The following is a 23,502-nucleotide window of genomic DNA, read 5'->3' as shown; positions in this document are numbered from 1 at the left end:
TTTCTGGTGAATAACAAACCATATTCACCACTGAAAGAGTCCAAAATTGTATATCATATACAATTAAATTCGAGTCATTTTTCTTCAAGGTAGAAAAATGAACGATATTGACCAAAATATAATAATGTAATGACAAAAGTTCTGCCCCTTTTATAGTAATATTCATAGAAAATTTATGTAGCACAGAATAATGTTTTCCCCTCATCCGATTTTGTTAAAGTTTTACCACATTTATTTATGAGTTCTACACTTTTAGTCTTTAATCTACCAGTTGAATCGATACGCAAGAGTATGCTCTACATACGATTAATTTCTAATACATGTAAAACGAGGCAGACTACTGACAAATAAGTTGAAGACACGTGGATATCAACAATTTCGTTTAAAGTCAACGCTTTGCAAATTTAATGGTCGATACAATGACCTTGTTTGCAAATACGATATATCGTTAAATCGAATGTTGACTGACTTTTTGCATACTGACTGAAATCTACGGATTTTTCCGTATATAGCTTATTTGATGTCACAATGAGACTACAACGCTGTCACGAAACAATATGGACACAAGTGTTACTTGACTATTTTTCCTTTTTTGAATCAAGTTTAAGCTTTATTTCTAAAAATGATATTTTTAAAATAATGCTTTTTAATTGCGATTTCGGTTTCGACCACTCAAATCTTTAAAAAAAAAAACTTTCATTATTTGTGATAACTTCAGTATGTTGTTTCCCGAATAAAGAGCACACAACGGGTGACCGGTCGACAAGGGATGCTTACTCCCCCATGGCACCCGATCCAACCTCTGTTTTTACTGTTTTTAGTTGTCCGTGTTTGCTCTGCTCACAATTTATATTGTTTAATTGGACTTGAACTTTCAGCACTTCGTTATCTTCACATTTTACATGTATTTATTTATAACAATTTCTCAATGTTTAATGATAAATTACCTGAGCTACTATGTACAGAATTATCTTTTCCAGCCATTTTCGTGGAATGGCTGCACAGTACAGGCAATCTTAGGTTTGTTGGTTTCACACAATATATTTCCCTCTTATATTTTTACCTTTAAAGCACTCAAGGATTTTAACAGTTTTACTGTCATATTTTCCCAATGACTTTCGAAAATGAAAAATGCCTCTTCAGTTACCATGTGGATCAAAGCTTTGACATTATTATTGACCAGATCAATAAGATTTTCAATATTAAACATTCATGATCTTTTTCAAATGACTGTGTATTATGCTCTATTAACTATATATGCGAAGTTCGGTACAGGAAGTCTTTTTATATTTTTATCTCATAGCGATATAAAAAAAAATTATACTGGCATGCAACTTTGATAAAAATAATAGACACCTTATAACAGACGAACGTGTATATTCATATCTTATCACTGACCTCGTGCCTTAATGTGATGCAATCCTTCTGGTCGTAACTGTACTCTGGGACAATCGGACAATTTTCATACACGTAAGTTCTAACAAATGATACTCAGGACTCCTAAAATCGTATATTTTTACAAATATGAATTAATAAGATACGCCTAAAATTAATAAAAATAAAATGCTGTTCGATACAAATACTGTAGACTTTTTCAGATATACAATGTGGACGAAATCCGTCCTAATCTTAGTGTTTATTGGCTCCTGTTTCTCTTATCCAAGTCCAACCAAGAGATACGACGGGTAACACATAAAATCAAAAGTATACGCCAGGACAAATTCCCATTTGATTTCAGCATAAATAATGTATCAAAATATAATTGTATATATAATTTCTACCTTGTCTCTGATACCTAGTAATGCAAAGTAATTGTAAAGCCGTGTAATCTAGATAGAAATGTAGGTAACAGGAGTGAAGGCAAAAATATGGCACTATCCTCTTGGGGGAGGGGGTGGTGGTAAAAAGTGTTATAAATCAACATTGAAGAAATGTGGAAAGTCATGTATACTTTTGAGGTTTTGGAGTATACTAAATTATTTGAAAAATTCAAATGCTCATTGCTTGGAATAATTCAAACTAAATGCAGTTCTGTAATTATTCAAAAAGAAAGTACTAGTAATTATCGATAAGAATGAAATGAATGTGTGTATCAGTATTGACACTGAAAACAGAATTATGTAGAATATCTTTTATATTTTCAGCCATAGTGTCCTTCAGATATTGCCCAAAACAATTGGAGATGTTCACGAGTTGATGTCACTGGCTCAGAAATACCACGTGAGTGATATCAACCAATTACAACCGTTGAACATATTCAACAAGAACTCGAATAGTCATCCTTCCTTGTATATAGTGAAGTATTCAACAGGATGAGATTTATTCCTGAGAGATTGGTCTTTATCAAGATGATTACGACAGAACTGCTAAATATAAAATAAATTTAAATTTTTGAACTCAATGATCACACTGCAGTGGATATTTGTTTTACAGTTGGACATCTGGAAATCTCCAAGGTTCCTGAACGAGACGTTTGACGTCCGCGTGAACCCTGAACAAATAGCGAACTTTGTTCATGACGTTGAATCCCTTGGTCTCAAAGCAAAACAATGGATCATTGATCTCCAAAAGTAGGTCATCTGCAACAAATTTCGGATTTGACTTGTAAGAATTGTTTAAGTCCGTGTAAGAATTTTATTCCTTGAATGGTGATAGGTTCTTGTGAGTTAAGACTTATCCTGTATGTACATGCAAACAAATAATTTTGAATTACACCCAGTATACATATTTCTTTGTGGTTTTTATGCAAGCTGTTTTATGAAGAATTTCAATATTTTCTTTGTTATAAAACTTATATATTTAGAATTTCTATAAATACAATAAGTGTATTACAGATTGATAGACAATACAGAACCAACTCGTTCCCGTAGAGCAACCTCGTTCAGTACTGGCGCTTTCAATGACCATGCTTCGGTACGTACATGTATTGCTCAATAGACTGTTCACTCAAAGAAACTATACTCCAGTAGTTTGAAAATTCAAAACTTAATAACTTTTTCAGATAAATTCTTACCTTGATTCTTTGGCCTCTAATTCTCGTGTGACTGTACATTCCATGGGGCATACATATGAAGGGAGAACAATTAAATACATAAAGGTAAGTGTATAAAATATTTGTATAAAATTACAACAACCATCATAGTGAGTTATACATCATGTTACAAAAACAAAAAGAAAAAAGAGAAGATTTTTAGATTACACACACTGGATTAATCATGGATTATAAATCATGAATCAACTTTTCATTAATAACTTTTTAAAAATTTGAAATAATTTATAAAGTAAAATAAAATAACTCACTTTCACAAAATATTTTTAAGGAATTTTAAAAAAAAAGATTGCGAATTTAAAAAAAAGATTGCTCTACATTAAAAACTTAATATTTTTAATAGAGTTCTCAATTTCAGCATGCTGTGAAATTGTCGTTTTAGCGAATTCTGAATAACAGTGCAGATATTAGGTACACTCAGTGCATTTTATGGAGAGAGGGAGAGAGAGAGATCATTAACTAAATTAATTGTTCGACTGGGTATCATAAATAAAAACTGAAAACAAAACATTTTACATCTTATGCACGTCTCTAAAGAAAATAAAGTATTTCTTGAATTCAGTCTCTGATTTCATTTCTTGTAGATAAGCAATAATGTTGGATCCAGCAAAAAGGCTATATATGTAGACGGCGGTATACACGCACGGGAATGGCTGGCCGTCTCCACAGTCCTCTACATGATTGACCAGGTGATGTTGTTATAACGTGACTACCTTGCTAAACTGTACCTGATCATTGTTAACCTACATCAGCCTATTTTTTACTTGAAGAGAGTCTACACAATTTTATATACTTGGATTCAAATACATAGTTAGCAATAACGTTCAAAGTATAAATTATTATCATTATTATTATTATTATTATTATTATTTTTTGTGAATTCATGGAAACTTTCCATGATTTACAGATGGCACACAATCCAACACACGATAGAACCATCGAGACTTTGCTAGGAACGTTTGATTTCTACTTCGCCCCTGTGGTGAACCCCGACGGCTACGAGTACAGTCGAACACAAGTAAGATTAAAAAAAAATCTAATCGAACACACGTAAGATGTAAATAAATCTAATCGAACACACAGTGAATCCAGACAGCTACGACTAAGGTCGAACACGCGTAAGATATAAACAAATCTAATCGAAAACTGTTGCTGACTGATCCTAATATTATTACAATTACAATTAATTGAGTAATATAAGTATTCCGATGTTTTCTAATAATAGACTCGTTCGGCTGTAATAAGTTAGTACTTATGAGAATAAGCAAAATACTATATAGAGATTTTCCTCTCTCCATTCGTAGGACAGAATGTGGAGAAAGAACAGAAGACCTGTTATCCATGGATGTAATGGTGTGGATCTCAACAGAAACTTTGCTTACCACTGGAATCCAGGTAATAAACCGTAATTCATTGCAGTTTTATATGGTCACAGAATAGCACTTTTAATTTCACTAAGTCCCCTAGGAGGCATACAAATACATACTTTTTACGAATAGAATTTATATATTGATGCATACAGAGACTTAAATGTATATAAATTGAAGTTGGAATGAGGCGAGATCGCACAGAAGAGAGTAAGCAAGTTATCGCCCTTACAGCAATCATGTCTTTTTAGATATAATACAGGGTATTTTGACGAAACATTGAACGACTTAATTCTATATTTCAATAATTTAATTCTGTTTGTAACGCGGTATTTGATTGGATAAAAAATTTACTTTATATCGTATAAATTGGGTTGCTTACGTCACAATGACTTGCGTCAAAAACGTATCGATCCGCCTGACGTTACATTCAAATTTAGTACAAATTAAAGACATTTTTTAAGGGCAATCTTTTTTTTCTTACACTAAATGAATGGAAATTAAATTATAAGGAATGAAATTAATACCTACCCAATTTATACGGTATAAACTGGGTTGGAACAGTTTACGCTTTTTATAAACCGCTTCGCGGTTTATAAAGCGTAAACTGCCCCAACACAGTTTATACCGTATAAAATGGGTACCTAATAAATTCATTCCTTAACTGAAGTTTAATTGATGGACTAGATATTAAGGGTAAGTACGGATACTCATAAATTGATAAATATGCAAGCTCCCTACACATGTATGTCAATATTTATGAATCCCTCCGTAAAACAGTTTGTACCTTGAACAGGTGTTTATGTGTGTCATAATCCATCTCTGTCCTCCAGACAATGGAGGGAGTCACAACCCCTGTGAAGAAGTCCACTCAGGTACCCATGCTTCCTCAGAAATAGAAACGAGGAATATCCAGAATTTCCTCTGCGGGCATGGCAATCTCCTCGCTTACCTTAACGTACATACATATGGACAATACTGGATCTACCCGTGGGGATACACCCCTGTCTTACCGGCCGATTACCGGGATCTGGTAAGTAGTCTATAAAAGAACATATGTCAGTGATTCAGATATTCTATACCTCTCTGGCTTCTATATTCAATAAAATAGTAAAAGAGCGTCTGAGACTTTGAAAATCTATTAGGTTTATATGGTTTTCATTTTGTTATTGTTTCAAAAGGATCACCTTGGGCGAACAGCAGCAACAGCTATTCGTCATACTCATGGAAAATCTTTCACCGTAGGCGAGGATACCCGAGTCTTATGTAAGTTTTCACAAGGATTCTCTGTAGGTTTCGTCATTCAATCTGTATTAGATTTTTCTTTCCTAACCTTCATGAATGGAATTCTGTATTTTGAATTTTCTTTTTTGCACCTTGTTAAAAATAAATTGAATCCCATACAGTTGCTCATGACTGAGATGAAGAAGAAACTGTTATTTTTAAAGATGCTGCGGCTGGTGGAGCAGACGACTATGCCAAGGGCGCATGTGGCGTCAAGTACTCTTATACCGTGGAGCTCCGGGATACAGGTCTCCACGGTTTTGTGGCACCAACTTCCTACATCATCCCAGCCGGAGAAGAAACATTCGCCGGATTTAAAGCTTTTGCAACAGAACTTATTCGTTACGAGCATTTGTAATACATTAAACGAACATGTTTTATAGTGTTTAAGATATTCATTTCTTAATAGTATATCTTTGAGGTCCTTGCAATATTAACGCTTCACAAAGAATTATGATAGGTCACAAAGCACAGGAAGAGAAACTGAATGCCTGAATGCACAATCATTTCCGTTTATAGACAAAATGAGTATTTTTAATATTTTTGTCACACATTACCACTTTATGCACTGGATAAAGTGTTACTGTATTCCAAAGCTATTTTAAAAAGATTTTACCTTTATTTCAATACTGTATTCAATACTGTATTCCAAAGCTATTTTAAAAAGATTTTACCTTTATTTCAATACGCAGTAACTTAGCAGTATAATTACGTCAATATGCGGCTAAATGTACCGGTAGCCGAATGTATATGTTTTTTCCTTTCCGAGAATGGGTTTAACAAGTTTATCAGAATGGTTTTTGTTACCAATGGTCATCTTGTATATTGACAGAGGTCACAATATTTGCAATTGTACAATATATCTTTATAGATAATAACAGGTATACATGGATATGTAGGTTCACCGTTATCACAAGAATGCATGTGACATACTCCGTTGTTTATTGTTATGTCTGGGTAGATAAAAAAAACTCTGACTGGTCAGGATGAAACTAACATTGCTTAGCTTATGTCTGGAAGGTATGTCTCTATTTTGAATGTCTGCATCGTTAATCAAAAAATAAGTCACTTACACATTATGAATATTATCCCCTGTTTCTCTCCTTAAGCTGTTATTGTATCTGGAATTTACGTGGACTACGGAAATCCGTACAAGCAGGGTCTTCTGAGAGTCGGACAACTTACACTGAGCGAGACAGGAGATGGCAGTCCGCTGCACACTGTTGGTAAAATTGTCTTTTAATACTTCAAATATTGCAAAAAGAAGAAACAGTGGCTTTTTTTGCTTTTGATTACTATGTTTACTACCTTCCAATATACTAGACATTTGCAATGCAATTGTTTTTTAGGTCACCTGAGTCACTCAGGTGACCTATTGCTATCCGTTTTCGTCCGTCGGCGTGCGTCGTGCGTCGTGCGTTGTGCGTTAACATTTGAACATTTTCAGCTTCTTCTCTGAAACCGCTCAACCAATTTCAACCAAATTTGGCATATAACATCTATGGGTGAAGGGGGACAAAATTTGTGAATTTCATGGTCCCTGCCCCCCTGGGGCCTGAGGGGTGGGGCAAAAACCACTAAAATTAATGCAATCTTTAAAAATCTTCTTCTTTACTCCTGGACATCAAGCAGTCAAATTGTTAGCATGATTGTAATAAGCATTGAGCCCTCTACCAAAATTGTGAAATTCATGGCCCCAGGGTAAGGGGTTCTGGGGCTAGGGCGGGGCTATATAGATCATATAGTAAAAGTGCATTATTTCTTCAAAAATCTTCTTCTCTGCTCCTGGGTATAAAATAAACTAACTAAGTACACAGTTATGATAAGCAAGAATGCCCCTTCCAAAATTGTGAATTTCATGGCCCCTGGATCAGGGGTTCTGGTGAAAGGGGGGGGGGGGGGCTCTATTGATTATATAGTGAAAATGCATTATTTCTTTGAAAATCTTCTTCTCTGCTTATGGGTATGAAATAAACTAACTAAGTACATAGTTATGATGAGCAAGAATGCCTCTTCAGAAATTTTGAATTTCATTGCCCCTGGGTCAAGGGATTTGGTGAAGGGGGGGGGGGGTTATTGATTATATAGTGAAAATGCATTATTTCTTTGAATATCTTCTTCTCTGCTTATGGGTATTAAAGAAATTAACTAAAAACATAGTTATGATGAGCAAGAGTGCCTCTTCAGAAATTGTGAATTTCATGGCCCCTGAATCAGGGGCTCTGCTGTTAGGGTGGGGCTCTATTGATTATATAGTGAAAATGCATCAATTCTTTGAAAATCTTCTCTGCTCCTGGGTATTATTTAAACAAAGGAATTGCATGGTTATGATAAGCAAAAATGCCTCTTCCAAAATTGTGAAATTCATGGCCCCAGGGTTAGGGGTTCTTGTGAAAGGGGGGGGGGGGGTGGCTCTACTGATTATATAGTGAAAATTCATAATTTCTTTCAAAATATTTTTTCTACTCCTGGTTATAAAGCAAAGAAACAAGTGTATAGTTATGATGAACAAGGATGCTTTTACAAAATTTTTAGGTCACCTGAGTCACTCAGGTGACCTATTGCTATCTCTTTTCGTCCGTCGTCGTTCGTCGGTCGTAAACTTTTGAACATTTCCAGCTTCTTCTCTGGAACCAGTGAACCAATTTCAACCAATTTTGGCATATAGCATCTATGGGTGAAGAAGAACAAAAATTGTGAAATTCGTGGCCCCTGGCCCCCTGGGGCCTGAGGGGTGGGGCCAAAACCATCAAAATTAATGCAATCTTTAAAAATCTTCTTCTTTACTCCTGGACATCAAGCAGTCAAACTGTTGGCATGATTGTAATAAGCATTGAGCCCTCTACCAAAATTATGAAATTCATGGCCCCAGGGTCAGGGGTTCTGGTGCTAGGGCGGGGCTATATAGATCATATTGTGAAAGTGCATTATTTCTTCAAAAATCTTCTTCTCTGCTCCTGGGTATTATTGAAACAAATTGAATACATAGTTATGATGAGCAAGAGTGTCTCTACCAAAATTGTGAAATTCATGGCCCCTGGGTCAGGTGTTCTGGTGTTAGGGCGGGGCTATATAGAACATATAGTGAAAGTGCATTATTTCTTTGAAAATCTTCTTCTCTACTCCTGGGTATTATTGAAACAAATTGAGTACATAGTTATGATAAGCAAGAGTGACTCTACCAAAATTGTGAAATTCATGGCCCCAGGGTCAGGGGTTCTGGTGTTAGGGCGGGGCTATATAGATCATATAGTGAAAGTGCATTATTTCTTTGAAAATCTTCTTCTCTACTCCTGGGTATTATTGAAACAAATTGAATACATAGTTATGATGAGCAAGAGTGACTCTACCAAAATTGTGAAATTCATGGCCCCTGGGTCAGGGGTTCTGGTGCTAGGGCGGGGCTCTTTTGATTATATAATGAAAATGCATTATTTCTTTGAAAATCTTCTTCTCTACTCCTGGGTATTATTGAAACAAATTGAATACATAGTTATGATGAGCAAGAGTGACTCTACCAAAATTGTGAAAACAATTTTTTTATCGTATATTTTTTTAAAATTGATTTTTATTACTTAAAAAAAGAGGGAGATAACTCTTCAACAAAGGTCAAGTCATAAATTAGGACACTTCCATTCTTTACTGCTAATAGTAATAAATGTAGATTATGTCTAAATATTCTGAGTATTCCACCCGTACACATCTGTTATGTATTCAAATTCATTGAATCTGAGGCTATTAGGGATGGAATACCAGTACCTTAAATGTTCATCAAAGACCAAGAGTCTTACTCAGGCCAATGTAAGAGATTTCCACAAGGAATTAAAAGAGTACAGAAGCACTGATAGTTTCTTAACATACTGTCTGGTGAGAGTGATAAATGGGGAACAGATTAGAACCCAATTTATGAACTTTTAATGAATACTAGACTAATTATTTTGATAATCCTGATCACCCTATTTTTCTTGCTTTTGGGCAACAAAGCTTCACCTTTCAGTTCATTTTATACTCTATGGATCCTCTAAATTGTTGTATTATACTCAGGTGACCGTTAAGGCCCTTGGGCCTCTTGTTTGTTTTTTTTTTTTGTTTTTTTTTTGTTTTTGTTTTTTTTGGTTTTGGTTTTGTTTGTTTGTTTGTTGTTTTTTTTTTTGTACAACAAATGTTTTCTTCTTTTGGCATTTTCCAGCGTTTTTCCCTCTAGAGGTTGGTGACTATCCTGTGGTGTACTTTCTGGGCGGCCTCAACACCTATGTATTGGCAGAATTATACTCTACAGTCCTGTCTTCTATTGCATCACACGGCTTCTTCGTGTTTGGAGTGGATTACCAGTTTCCTGTATATGACGATAGATATATTCCTCAGAAACCAAATTATGGGAAACAGGATATTGATAAATTTTTTAAGGAGTTGACGTGGGTAGGAATCTGTCTATACTAGTATTACTTATTTCAAGTTGACAGTTAAGGTATCGCATAAATTAAAGACTACACCTTAATATTAAAAAGGCTCTAGAACAACCCTCTTAAAACTTACCTATGCGGTAGAATTTTTTCTCTGGTTTGTGTGTGGGTGGTGAAAGAATATTAGTTGGCAAGGATCAATGCAGAGCCAAATGTGCCTCAATTGAGTTTGAAGTGAATTAAAAACTTAATGATATAAAATTTTTCTTCAGCTGGAGACGTATTTCAGAAATAAAACACTTTCCACACCGAAGTTTAACTTAACAGGGTTGCTTTGTCATTCTTCCGGATGTGACATCAGCATGAAGATGATCAAAGAAAAAGGCGCATTATTCACAGTACGTGTTTTATTTTTCGAGACTATTGGTATGACTAACAGTTTTGAAAGAACGTTAGTATGAATCCATCTGACCAACACAAACACATACATTTCACCCTTTTCTTTACAATGGGGAATCAATGAGGTGGTATTGAAAAAAAGCGAAAACAATCGATACCCTTTTCACTTATTTCAATGAAAGTGCAGTTACCTTTGAGGACAGGTCGTTGAAACTATTGACACAAGAACATAAAACTATAATCCTAGTCCTTTGTATTCTGAGCAGGAAAGGAAACGCATTAAGGTTTATTTTACCACCATTGACCATGAATATTATAAAGATGATATATTTGCAAATCGATATATTAACCTCTTTCTTTTGATATTCATGATCAATCAATGCTCCACTACGTGTACTTTGATATTTTTAAATAAACATACTTTTTTGTACCCATTTACAAAATATACTATAAATTGATCTAAATTCCGAGTTTTTTTCAGTGTAAAGAGGACAATCAGGGATCATTTTTCTAGATTCGATTGGGGGTTGGGGATATTAAGCTTTTGATGGTGAATATTACAAAAGTATCAGGGGTAAACATCCTTGATTGGTGTATCTTTTTCAATACATGATATACTAGAACTCATATCTTAAATATTGCAAAATGAAATTTCCTGAAACTTTACAGAAATATTCAAAACGATTGTAAGCTTTTTCAGCATTCAAGGTCAAAATGACTAGCTTTTTTGTAATGTTAACAGTAAAACTGTTTTCAAATAAATTATTGAAATATCGCACTGACAAACTTCCTTCAGACACCATTTCTGTTTCTTGGGACGCTATTAGTCGGAAAATACAAAAGAGATATTTTTCTGTTTCTGCATAAAATCAATTGTAATTGACAGTGAATTGTATTGGAATTTAAATTGTTCTATTAGGTCACCTGAGTCACTCCGGTGACATATTCTATTTGTTTTTGTCCGTCGTCGTGCGACGTGTGATTTGCGTCCTCCGTTAATATTTGAACATTTTCAGCTTCTTCTCTTGAACCGCTCAACCGATTCCAACCAATTTTAGCATATAGCATACTAGTATATGAATGAAGAGGAACAAAAATTGTGAATTTCATTATCCCCTCCCTTGGGGGCTGAAGGGTAGGACTAAATCCATCAAAATTACTTCTATTCTGTAAAAAATCTTCTGTACTCCTGGACAATAAGCAGTTGAACTGTTGTCATGATTGTAAAAAGCATTGAGCCCTCTATCAAAATTGTGAAATTCATGGCCCCAGGGTCAGGAATTCTTGACTTAGGGTGGGGCTCTTAGATCTTATAGTGAAAATGCATAAATTCTTAAATATTCTCTCCCCCCGTGTATTTAGCAGATAATTAACATGCATGGTTATGATAAGCAAGGGTACCTCTTCCAAAATTGTGAAATTCTTGGCCCCCCGTGTCAGGAGTTCTGGTGATGGGGGAAGGGCTGTATTTGATCATATAGTGAAAATGTAGTAATTTTTGAAAAATCTTCTTCTCTACTCTTGGGTATTTAGCAAACAAACTAAGTGCAAAGTCATGAGGAGCACGGATGCTTCTTCAATAAGTGTGAATTCCATGACCCCAGGGTCAGGAATTTTGGTGTTAGGACAGGACTTTATTGATTATATTGTGAGAATGCATTAATTCTTTGAAAATCGTCTCTGCTGCTACCTATTTAGCTAATGAACTAACTGGTGAGCAAGGATGCCTCTTCCAATTTTTTGGCCGCAGGGTCGGATGTTGGTCTTTTGGACGACGGGGGAGGGGGGGGGCTAATATATTGATTATATAATGAAAATACATTATTTCTTTGAAAATGTTCTTCTCTTACAAAGTAAGTGCCTATTTATGATGAGCAAGAGTGCCTCTTCCAAAATTGTGAAATCATAGCCTCAGGGACGGGGATTCTGGTGTTTGGACTGGGCTCTGTTGAATATATCATAAAAATGCATTATTTCTTTGAAAATCTTCTATGCCCCTGGGTATTTAACAAACATACTTAGTGCATGGTTATGATGGGTAAGTGTGCCTCTTCTGAAATATAAATTGCTCGGCCACTGTCTCTAGGGGGCTCTGGTTCTGGGAGAAAATGCATTTGAAAAATCTTCTCTGCTTCTGGATATTTAGCAGATAAACTAAGTGCATGGTTTTGAAGAGAAATGGTGTCTCTACTAAAATTCTGAAATCCATTTCATGATTCTAATGTTAAAGCAGGGCTCTATTGATTATGTAGTGAAACTGAATTATTTCTTTGAAAATCTTCTCTGCTCCTGGGTATTTAGCAAACATACTAAATGCATAGTCCATTGAGCAAGGATGCCTATTCAATAAGTGTGAATTTCATGACCCCTGGGTCAGGAGTTCATGAGTTAGGATGGGGCTCTATTGATAATATTGTGAAAATGCATTAATTCTTTGAAAATCTTCTTCTGGGTGTTAAGCAGATAAACATCGTGCATAGTTATGATGAACAAGGGTGCATCTTCCAGAATCTGAAATTTGTGGTCCCAGGGTAGTGGTTAACCAGACCATTCGGTCAAGTGTCCTGGTGCTGAGCAGGGCTCTATTAATGTGTCCTCTACCGAGAGAAGCTATTCCCCTTTGCTATTCACCTATGATAATTAATCACTGTATACTAGTATAATGTAATTTAAAAGTTAATGGTCAGGTAGACTGGTTAATTAGAGATAAAGAAAAATGAGACAAAAAATACCTTATCTTAGACCAAGAGGGGCCAATGTGAGAGGGTATGAGATGGGTTTACCAATAGTGTTCAAGAACTTTTGTTAAACCTTGTTTTCAAAATAACAGTGACCAATGAGGGTAGGTATACGCAAGTAAATTGATCTTGTTTAGGATTTCTGTAAGAGCATTTGAATAATTATTTTGTTGATCCCTAATCATTAAATTTATCTTGCTTTATGGCTACATGTAGCTTCACATATCAGTTTATCCTGATTTGTTTTTGTTTTTTACTTCTATGGATCCTTTATGGTGTTGTATTATACTCAAGTGACGATTAAGGCCCTTTGCCTCTTGTTTCATGTAATATGAGCAGAGTTTTACTTACAGTCCACCATTTTCCTGGAGCCTTTTACTACGGAAATCGAAACCCCAATCAAGAATGGCATGCCCGCTCTGATGTATGGAACACAACTCTCAGAGGAGGGTGTCAAATGTGCCATACCTGGATTCGATTACAATAAGCTCTACGATATATGGTCCTGTCCTCGTGTGGTGATGAATGTGGCGGTAAGTAAAATGTACGATCATGTGGCGATGAATGTGGCGGTATGTATGATAGACGATTTGTCATAAAATTGGCGGGAAGTGAACGATGCGGTTTGTACGATGGAAAGGCCTGTATATTCATTTATATTTACGATGTATACTCGATTTGTCATGATTGGGGTGGTATGTATACGATGGATTGGATTCCAAAACTTCATAAAAATCCTTACAAACAAAGATACATAGCGGGTTTCAGTAAATGTTCTACCGTGCCCCTTTCTTTACTTCTCGCTAAAATATTAACAGTAGTGAAGGAGAAACTCCAAGAGTACTGTGCAACAATGTATTCGAGAAGTGGTGAAAATCAGATGTGGATACTTAAAAATTCCAAGGAACATGTGGAAAATTTGAAATCACAAAATTTTACCAAAATCAATAACATAAAAACTTACTTTTCAACTCGGTATACAACCATTCCCCAAGTCCAGGCTTTTTGACATATCACCGACAGCTGCTTTTTCAATAAAAAATTAAAAATGGAACTCATAAATGTACTTACCTTTTAGTTGGTCATTTGCAAAATTATTTTGTTAAAAAACATTCTGATTGTACACACACGTACTCTGAAGTTGATATTAAAAAGATATTGAATTTCTGATTCACAATATCTTTGTGGTTTTTGGAGACCAGGTCTTCCAACAATCCGTTGGAATTCCCATGGGTACCAATTGCGCCCCATTGTTAGCAGACTTATTTTTGTATTCATATTAAGCAGAATTTATTCAAAATCTCATACATGAGAAAAAAGAAACCTCCTGCTGTGGCCTTCAACTCGTCATTTAGATATATCGACGACGTATTAACAACAATAGTTATTTCCATTCATATGTCGACACGATATTTCCCCCTGAGGTTGAAAAAAGATACCACAGAGTCTGACACATCTGTTTCATATTTTGATATTTTACTAGTAAAAGACTTAAATGATAATCTAACAACAAAGCTTTATGATAAACGCGATGACTTTAACTTTTCAGTCGTCAACTTCCCTTACTTATGCAGCAATACATCCTTATCACCTGCATATGTGGTGCATATCTCTCAGTTGATTCGATACGCAAGAGCATGCTCTACGTATGAACAATTTCTAAAATGAGGTAATTATTGACAAACAAATTGATGAAATGAGAATATCAACAGTCTCTTTTAAAGTCATCATTTCGTAAGTTCTATGGTCGATACAATGAGCTTGTCAACAAGTACAATCCACCATTAAGTCATATGCTGACTGACTTTTTTCATACTAATTGTTAGGCCATTATTTACACTGAATTGTCGACGGATTTTTCCGTTATCTACCGATCATGACAAGGAGCACACAGCGGGTGTGACCGGTCGGCAGGGGATGCTCACTCCTCCAAGGCACCTGATCCCACCTCTGATGTTTTTGGAGGTCCGTGTTTGCTCTGCTCCTGATTTGTATTGTTTGAATGGACTTTGATCTTGAGTACTGTTCATTATATCCATATTTCATGGTCTTTTGCTCTTGTCGTCACGATTGGGATGGTATATATACGATGGATGGTCCAGTACCCGTCTTGTCATGATTGGGGTGGAATGTATACGACTGTTGGTCTCTTGCATTGTTGTCATGCTTGGGGTGGTATGTATACTTGTTTTGTGATGAATAGGGATCTATATAATTTAGGGATCGCAATCGAATACAGAATTGCCAATCGGTTAACCGCAAGACGTTCCGACCGATTAGTCGGTTAATCGTATCAAAAATTCTCGACATAGCTACACTCGAATAAGTAAGCCAATAAAGATGTTCATGTAGTTATATTATGCTTATATTTATATATGATCAGAATACTACATATATTGTATTTCAATTTTAATGGGCAAAAAAAGGAAAAAAAGAAAAGAGAAAAAAAATTAAAATACCCCTAAAACATCCTAAGGTCGTAGATGCATTAGAAAAGGAGATGGGCGAACATAGCGTGCAGAAAGCCTATAGCTTCAGATATATAAAAACCACGTTCAGTTTGTGAATTTAGTATTTAGAGTAAAGTTCTCATTATTGAAATTTATGAAATTATGATAAACAAAACTTTTCTGAGGAAAATTTTCTCCGCAAAATTTATTCTTTTATTAAAAAATTAATGTGGTATTCGTGTGGTTCGAACCCTAGCAATAAAAATCCTGAGTATCATTTTCTTTCGAGACTAGCACGCTAACCACTAGACAACACAAGTCCTGATGGTGTGTGGCATTTAAATCATGTTTGTGATATGACCCCTGACTTAATGGACTTCAAGTATTTCTCGAAAAGCTGCGAACGTTATGTCATAAAAGTATATTTTTAATGTATAGTGGGTCATTGCTCCATATTTTTGGTAACCAAAAAATGTTTATTTTATGCAAACTTTGAGGATTAACTTTCAAAAAGGTGGAGCGAAGACCCACGCATATCGAAAAATAGTATTATAGTATGAGAAAATGACTCTTTTAGCCCGCTTTTGTGTGTGTCTAATATTTCACAGGCAAATGATTTCAATCTTTGCGGGATTTTTGCTAATTGTAGAGATTTTACATAAAGTATATTTTTATGTTAGACGAAATATCAAGGAAAATTTTGATATAATTGAAATTTAATTTTTCATCTTCATGTTTGTCACACTATAGGCTTATCTCTCGTCATGTTCACCCATCTCCTTTTCAGAAAAAATGTCATTCTGCATTTTCGCCATAATCAAAATTTAGTCTGAATTATCGCTTCTCTTACGATGTTTGTTTTAGAATATAATTTGATAGGTAACTGCAAAGTGTATGCATTATAATCAATTCTCACATTGTGTAAAACAACACAGAGAAAATACAAATAACAATATCGAACAAAATACATGATGCAAAAGTGTACAGTTTACATTAACCTGGAAGGGTAACAGAAGTCAACGACCATTTAATTAAAATCATTAAACCAAGTTCAAGTTCAAGTTCAATTTATTCACTCAAACCAATTAATGGTACATGAGGTTCTATGTACAATATATACAAAAACAATATACAAGATACACGTGAAATGGCGGAAATACATTCAAATTATAAAGTAACAAAAAAATAAATAAATAATAATAATAATTATGGAGGACAGACTTGTTCATATACCCTATCTATGTAGCTGCATAGTTTGATTAATACCTTGGAGTCAGCAGTTGACAACAATTCTGAGAATTTGTAGAAATTTGGTCTATTACAATATTTACCAGGTAGATACTTTTTTCTGCATTCTGAGAAAAATTGACATTCTAAAATATAGTGATACTCATCAGCTATTTGTCCATTATTACAGATATTACAGAGTCTATCATTTTTGGGAATTCCAAACCATCTCCCAGTCTCAACTGGGAGATGATGATTTGCTGTTCTTAATTTAATTAAAATTGTTCTAAATTTTTTAGGTAGAAAGTCTAAATATTTTTCAAATCCAAATTCTGTTTTGAAGATGCTATACATATGACCTTTAGACGAATCGCGCATATCACTTTGCCATTTCTGTATGTACTGATCTTTAAGACGTTGTTCAACTATAATTTTTAGCCATTTTATATTTAAAAAGGCCTGTTCATTCCATATATTTGAGAAGCCACAAGTATCAAGTATATTCTTAATACATAAAATCCAAGGGTTCTTATGACTTCCTGAACAAAACTGTTCAAATAAATTCTTATATGTAACATAAACAATCTTATTTTCAGGGCTTACCAGTAATTTTGCCCAATGTGATATCATTCTTATATACACCGTTATATACAAAGGGAATCGACCCGTTTCGCCATAAACCATATAACTAGGAGTACTACTTTTCAGATTAAAAATATATTTCAAAAACTTGAGATGGACGCGTTCAATTATTTCAATGTTCTCAAAACCCCATATCTCGCATCCATACAAAAGTACTGGTGTGACAACTTTATCGAACAAATCAAGCTGGCAATCTACTGGTAAATTAAATTGTCTAATTTTTCGTATAACACCATACATGGCTTTTTGAGCTTTCTCACATAAATGTTTTTTAGCCTTACAAAATGAACCGGATCGGGAAAATAGTATACCTAGGTATTTAAATTCATTCACAATTTCAATAACAGAATTATTGTAGTAGAATACATTTTTTACAGATGGACCTTTCGAAAAAATCATAATTTTTGTTTTGTCTACATTGACATTCAGTTTCCATTGTAAACAATACGAATGAAACTCATTAAGAGCGTGTTGCAAACCCTCAGCAGACTCAGACATCATAACTGTATCGTCAGCATAGAACAAAATAAATAATTTAAAATACAGCCAAAATTGGTTTTCTACAGTATTTGAACTGCTTGCATTAAAGGATAGCCCATGCACATTTTTACTAATGAGAAATTCTTCTAAATCATTAATATACATAGAAAACAAGAGAGGCGATAAATTTTCTCCTTGGCGTACACCAATGTTACAGTTGTAAAACTCAGATGAAAAACCATTCATAGTCACAAGGGACTTAACTCCATTATACATATTTTTTATAAATGTAAAACATTTACCACTAATGCCATTATTTAACAATTTGTACCAAAGCCCATTTCTCCACACCGTGTCGAATGCCTGTTTAAAGTCAACAAAAGCACAGAAAAGTTTCTTTTTGAAAGACATAACCATATTTGTAAGAAAATGTAAAGTCAGTATATTATCTAAGGTCGAATATCCTTCGACACGGGACAGGGTGGGTAACGACATGTGTTTAAACAGCAATTAACGACTTGAAAAGTGACCAATTACCCCCACGCGATGTCAATCTGGAGAGTCTTAATTATCTCTGAATCAGCTTAGCTAGATAGGTGAACATGCTAACATTTGAGAAAATTTTATTTGTACTTTTTAAATTGAATTTTCAGGAATTTACACATATATTAATTTTTTTCCTACTAACCGATTACAGATTTTCTAACCGATTACCATCGTTCCGACCGAGTAACCGGTTAACCGATTACAAATTGAAATCCCTAATATAATTATACCATGGGTGGTCCTCTACTCGTGTTGTTATGATTGGGGTAGTATGCATAGGATGGATGGTCCTTTAATCGTATTGTCATCATGTACATGTACATATGTACATGATGGATGGTCCTGTACACGTTTTGTTATGATTAGGGGCTGTATGTATACGATGTATAATTTAGTACATGTATTGTCATGACTGAGTCAGTATGTTTGTGATGTATGGTCCTGTACTCGTGTTGTCATAATTTTGTGGTATGTTTACGATGGATGATCTCTTACTCTTTTTGTCATAAATGGCTGTAACAAATGATAACGACATTTAAACTGTCAACTCTTTACCGAATTAACATTTCAGTGTTATTTTTTTAAAACAAAGAATACATATAATAAAATATTTGTTATGTTTTACCAGAATTTTGGTCATTGTGATATTCTGGACCCAGTGCCCTGGAAACGTATGTATCTTATTGTGAATTGAATTATTGTTTCGTATTTAAATCATTTTTAATTACTTTTAAAGTAGAATTTTGGTATTTACACTTGTGAAAATAAAACATAAAGCTTCATTCTGATATATAATTTAGGTACATGCATTTCAATTGATTTGAAATTTTACTAGGTACTGCAGACTGAGGGTTCAATTGTTTTCAGGGTTAGCTAAAATTAAATCTAAAATACAACAGAGTAATTTCTTACATTTATTTGCATTATAATTCAAGCTTTCTAGTGGAAAATTTTTCATTTTCCCCCAGAAGACCACCATTGCCATAGAAACACTTTCTATCAAAAATTTAATTTTTTTCATATGACTGCCAATCCAATCTTTTTGAAACTTTAATACAGTTTCTTGCTCGTGCCAAATTGATTTCTAATTTTTTTAATGCTTTGCAATCGATTATCTTCCAGTAGAAATTTTTTTTTTATTTTTTCCTTCAAAATACTAGTATTTCAGATTGAATAATAAGTGAAAGGTAATTATGTCTTCATGCAAGATAATAATGTGTACATAAAGGTTCCCATTCTATATAGAGAATCTGATTTTAGTATGACAGGTGTACAACCAACTTCTTTTAGTATAGTATTTTGTTATATTATACTTTCATGTAAATAAGTTGAATCTGATTCGTCGAGAAACATTTGTTAAAAAACATTATTATACCTCTACTCTTATTACTCTATATGAAATTAATACCATAAAACTGTCTATTTCCCCGAGAAGATACTATTTGAGGACTACTCCCTGAAAAATCAGAGCTACTCCCTGGGACTACTCCCTCATGAATATTTATTATTAATTTTAACCAATTAAAATGAACAGTGGGCGGAGCGTTGAAAGAATCTCGAGTCCGTGACGTTATGTTATTAGCAATGTAACTATGACGTCAAAACATTTCGACTGGCGATGTAAAAATCATACTGGAATTTCTAAGCAAAAAGAGGACAAGGGACAAGGATAATCCTTCGAAATGTCAGTGAAATTACTATTTTTTTTTTAAATAATTTTATTTTTTCCGTATTGATGCATTATATATTAAACGAAATTGGAATCACGTGCATTTTGGATTACTTATATAAATACCTCTATAGTTTAAAATATGTCTAAGTCTCTAGTTAATAAATCTCCTTTGTTTGTTTCGGTATAATAAAACAGTTATAGAATGGGTACTCGGGAAATATCAAATTTATGGTTCCCCTCGGCAGGAAACTATTTCCTCCCTCGGGGAACCATAAATTTGCTATTTCCCTCATACCCATTCCATAACTGTATACTATTACTCCCTGAATGATGAAGCCACGCCCTCCAGCGTAGCAACAGTCAACATTGCTTGACGACGGGTGATATTCCAAAAAATAGTGACTGCGCAGAATTTATGCGCGCACGGTTCACTGTTACATGTTTTGTATAAGACATTCAGTATAATATAATAAATATTGCATGTAGTTGAGTGTAACATTGAAAATTTTCAACCCTCGAAAACCATTGACAACCTCGACTGCGCCTCGGTTGACAATCGTTTTCTTGGGGTGAAAATTTTCAATGTTACACTCAACTACATGCAATTTTTATATAAGACAACCTCGACTGCGCCTCGGTTGACAATCGTTTTCTTGGGGTGAAAATTTTCAATGTTACACTCAACTACATGCAATTTTTATATAATAGTAAATTTTCCTTCAGATGCTGGTCCCCTCTTTTTTTGGTGCCGTATGGTCGAACATTGGCAAATTCCAGAATTTGGACAGCAATTGAGGGGGAGGGTGTTTTTTTGTTTTGTTTGTTTTTTTTGTTTTGTTTTGTTTTGTTTTGTTTTTTTTTTTTTGGTCAGACTTTTTTGGGGAAGCCCCCCCCCCACTTTTGAAATGAAATATGTGGAGATAACGAATAGTATTCGAGCTCAAAAGTCCATTAAACATTATATAAATAGTGCACGTTTTTGAGGGTAACAGTTGAAATTGACACCCCAAGGAAAACCATTGTCAACCGACGCGTCAGCGGAGGTTGACAATGGTTTTCCGAGGGGTGTCAATTTCAACTGTTACCCTCAAAAACGTGCACTATTTATTTTATTATACTGAATGTCTTTTTGATTTCGGATGTCATAAAAAAAATTCGGAGATCGTCGTTAAGGTCACGCTTAGAAAGCTTTCAAACTCCCCGCTTCTATTTTTCTCAATAAGAAAGCTTCGGAAAAGATTTACCAACCTCTTTATTGTTTGTTTGCTACTCAAAAAGTCCTTTATCATCTAAAGTTTGCACTCGCAAGGATGTTTCGTCTGTCGTTTGTTGTTTTCAAGTAAGCTACATCGGACGCAAGCTTATATTGACGTCGTTTATTCGGCTTCTTTCAAACGCACAACCGACGTTTTGAAAATTCTACGGTGAACCGTACGCGCATGATTTGAACGCATGTGATATTTTCGTAATGTTACCCGTTGTCAAGTGTGTTGCTAACGCTGAGGGTAACATTACGGATTGTTAAATGCGTCTAAACCAATCAGATTTTAGTATTTAACATGAAAGTATAATAATATAAAATAGGAGCAGAGCAAACACGGACCTCTAAGACATCAGAGGTGGGATCAGGTGCCATGGAGGAGTGAGCATCACCTGCCGACCGGTCACACCCTCCGTGTGCTCCTTGACATGATCGGGAAATAACCGTTGCTACGGGCCTGTCTGGGTAAACTTATTCATGTCAACATGTGATATAATTATGTTGATATAAATAAGGCGCATGTCGATAACAATCGTGCATGTAGACATAATTATCCTGCATGTTGACATAAATATCTTTCATGCTGACATAATTATCTTTCATGTCGACATAATTATCTTGCATGTTGACATATCCAGCAGCCGTTTACATGAGTATAATGAGAAGTGAACTCTGTATCAAAATTGTTAAAATCTTAAGCCCTGGGTCCAGTTTTCAGGTCCAGGGTTGGGTTAAGTTGGTCAAAATTCTTTTCACTATTGAAAATCACGTAAGCAAACTGTTTGTTTGAGTATTATGAGCAATTTTATAAAACTTTCTACCAAATTGTGAAACCCAGGTCCCCTCGCCCCCGGGTTATAGCCTTAGAGAAGGGCTAAGATAATCATATATTGAAAATACCTTAGAAAATCTGTCTTCCTGGTTGCAATCTATTTAAATTAACAGAACTAGCTATTAACCTACTACTATGAAATTCATGTCTCACGGATCAAGCTAGGGGTTCTGGTCTATTACGCTTTTTCTCTTTGCGTATTTCCACCGTAATATTTGATCCTAGTAGGCTTTCCTTCTACAAGTATGTCCCATTTATTTTATTCCAGACAATTCTTAGATTACTAAACGTATTTAATTCTGAGCGTAAGTTTTAGTAAATCTTATAATTAAAGAATTTTTTTAAAAATCACTGAAATCTCTTAAAATGATAAAAAAAAGTAAGTAACGAACGTCGATCTGTATACAAATGTAAATATGTGCTTTATTCTATTTTATTTATTTATTTATTGCAGTTTGCCACACCACTCACTTCTGTAAGACAACGAACGAGACATTTTTACCGGAGTATCGTCAATTCGTACAAGGAGTGACGTCAGCTTTCTTTGTCTCCACCCTACAGGGTTTAACAAAAGACATCTCTTACGTGACAGTGCAAAATCTCATTCCTTTTAAACTGCTTGAATTAAAATCTGATATTACATGTTGAAATGGGGGAAAGAGATATAGCATAAAATATTTTCGATATAATTTTTTTCTTGAGAAGATTGCATTTTTGGAAAAAAAATCAGTAACGGCGGAGGGATCTAACATTGATTAATTGAAAATGTATCGAATAAATAAGGTGTTATGTAAATTTGCAGATGGATTTTTCCGGATCAATGTTCGTCTTATTCTATAAGATAATTATCACCTGAATGCCTGGATACATGACAGGATAATAACTCTATCAGATAATCCGGATCTTATTATCACACATGACAGAAAAAAATAACAGTATCTGATTATCCCGATCTCTATTATCACACATGACAGGATAATAACAGTATCTGATTATCCGGATCTTTATTATCACACCTGATCTAGTAATACACAGTCTACGTTATGTCTTAACTGCTCCATGTATGATACCAGATAAAATCGCATGTCTTCATTGTCCCCGTGAATTGATAAGTAATTAATTCTCTAGCCTAAATCCATGTGTCGTCAAATG

At 34.6% G+C, this 23,502-nt stretch overlaps 2 protein-coding genes across 2 annotated transcripts; both read left to right on the top strand.

Annotated features, from left to right (window-relative positions):
- Window positions 1-1,598: 1,598 nt before the first annotated feature.
- LOC133205350 (carboxypeptidase B-like) lies at window positions 1,599-6,085 on the top strand. Its single transcript, XM_061341145.1, has 11 exons — window positions 1,599-1,685; window positions 2,145-2,220; window positions 2,434-2,570; window positions 2,835-2,913; window positions 3,002-3,097; window positions 3,634-3,738; window positions 3,957-4,067; window positions 4,354-4,444; window positions 5,250-5,449; window positions 5,598-5,682; window positions 5,865-6,085. Exons 1-11 carry the CDS (start codon window positions 1,606-1,608, stop codon window positions 6,056-6,058), a joined length of 1,254 nt encoding a protein of 417 aa, XP_061197129.1. The 5' UTR covers window positions 1,599-1,605; the 3' UTR covers window positions 6,059-6,085.
- A 601-nt stretch (window positions 6,086-6,686) lies between these two features.
- Window positions 6,687-23,005, top strand: LOC133205095 (uncharacterized). Its single transcript, XM_061340836.1, has 7 exons — window positions 6,687-6,720; window positions 6,810-6,926; window positions 9,890-10,119; window positions 10,376-10,501; window positions 13,594-13,773; window positions 19,214-19,256; window positions 22,805-23,005. Exons 1-7 carry the CDS (start codon window positions 6,687-6,689, stop codon window positions 22,996-22,998), a joined length of 924 nt encoding a protein of 307 aa, XP_061196820.1. The 3' UTR covers window positions 22,999-23,005.
- The last annotated feature ends 497 nt before the right edge of the window (window positions 23,006-23,502 follow it).

This window comes from Saccostrea echinata, unplaced genomic scaffold (assembly GCF_033153115.1).
Source record: "Saccostrea echinata isolate AGI-Se365-2 ecotype Australia unplaced genomic scaffold, CSIRO_AGI_Sech_v1 ptg000054l, whole genome shotgun sequence".
Taxonomy (NCBI): Eukaryota; Metazoa; Mollusca; class Bivalvia; order Ostreida; family Ostreidae; genus Saccostrea; species Saccostrea echinata.
Note: the sequence above shows the minus strand (reverse complement) of the source record. Positions and strands in the feature narration are given on the sequence as shown.

Coding starts and splice junctions, on each gene's coding strand:
- LOC133205350 (XM_061341145.1), top strand. CDS start 1,606: ATGTGGACGAAATCCGTCCTAATCTTAGTGTTTATTGGCTCCTGTTTC. Junction 2,221..2,433: donor CACTGGCTCAGAAATACCAC/GTGAGTGATATC, acceptor TTTGTTTTACAG/TTGGACATCTGGAAATCTCC. Junction 3,098..3,633: donor GAACAATTAAATACATAAAG/GTAAGTGTATAA, acceptor CATTTCTTGTAG/ATAAGCAATAATGTTGGATC.
- LOC133205095 (XM_061340836.1), top strand. CDS start 6,687: ATGAAACTAACATTGCTTAGCTTATGTCTGGAAG. Junction 6,927..9,889: donor CAGTCCGCTGCACACTGTTG/GTAAAATTGTCT, acceptor GGCATTTTCCAG/CGTTTTTCCCTCTAGAGGTT. Junction 13,774..19,213: donor GTGTGGTGATGAATGTGGCG/GTAAGTAAAATG, acceptor ATGTTTTACCAG/AATTTTGGTCATTGTGATAT.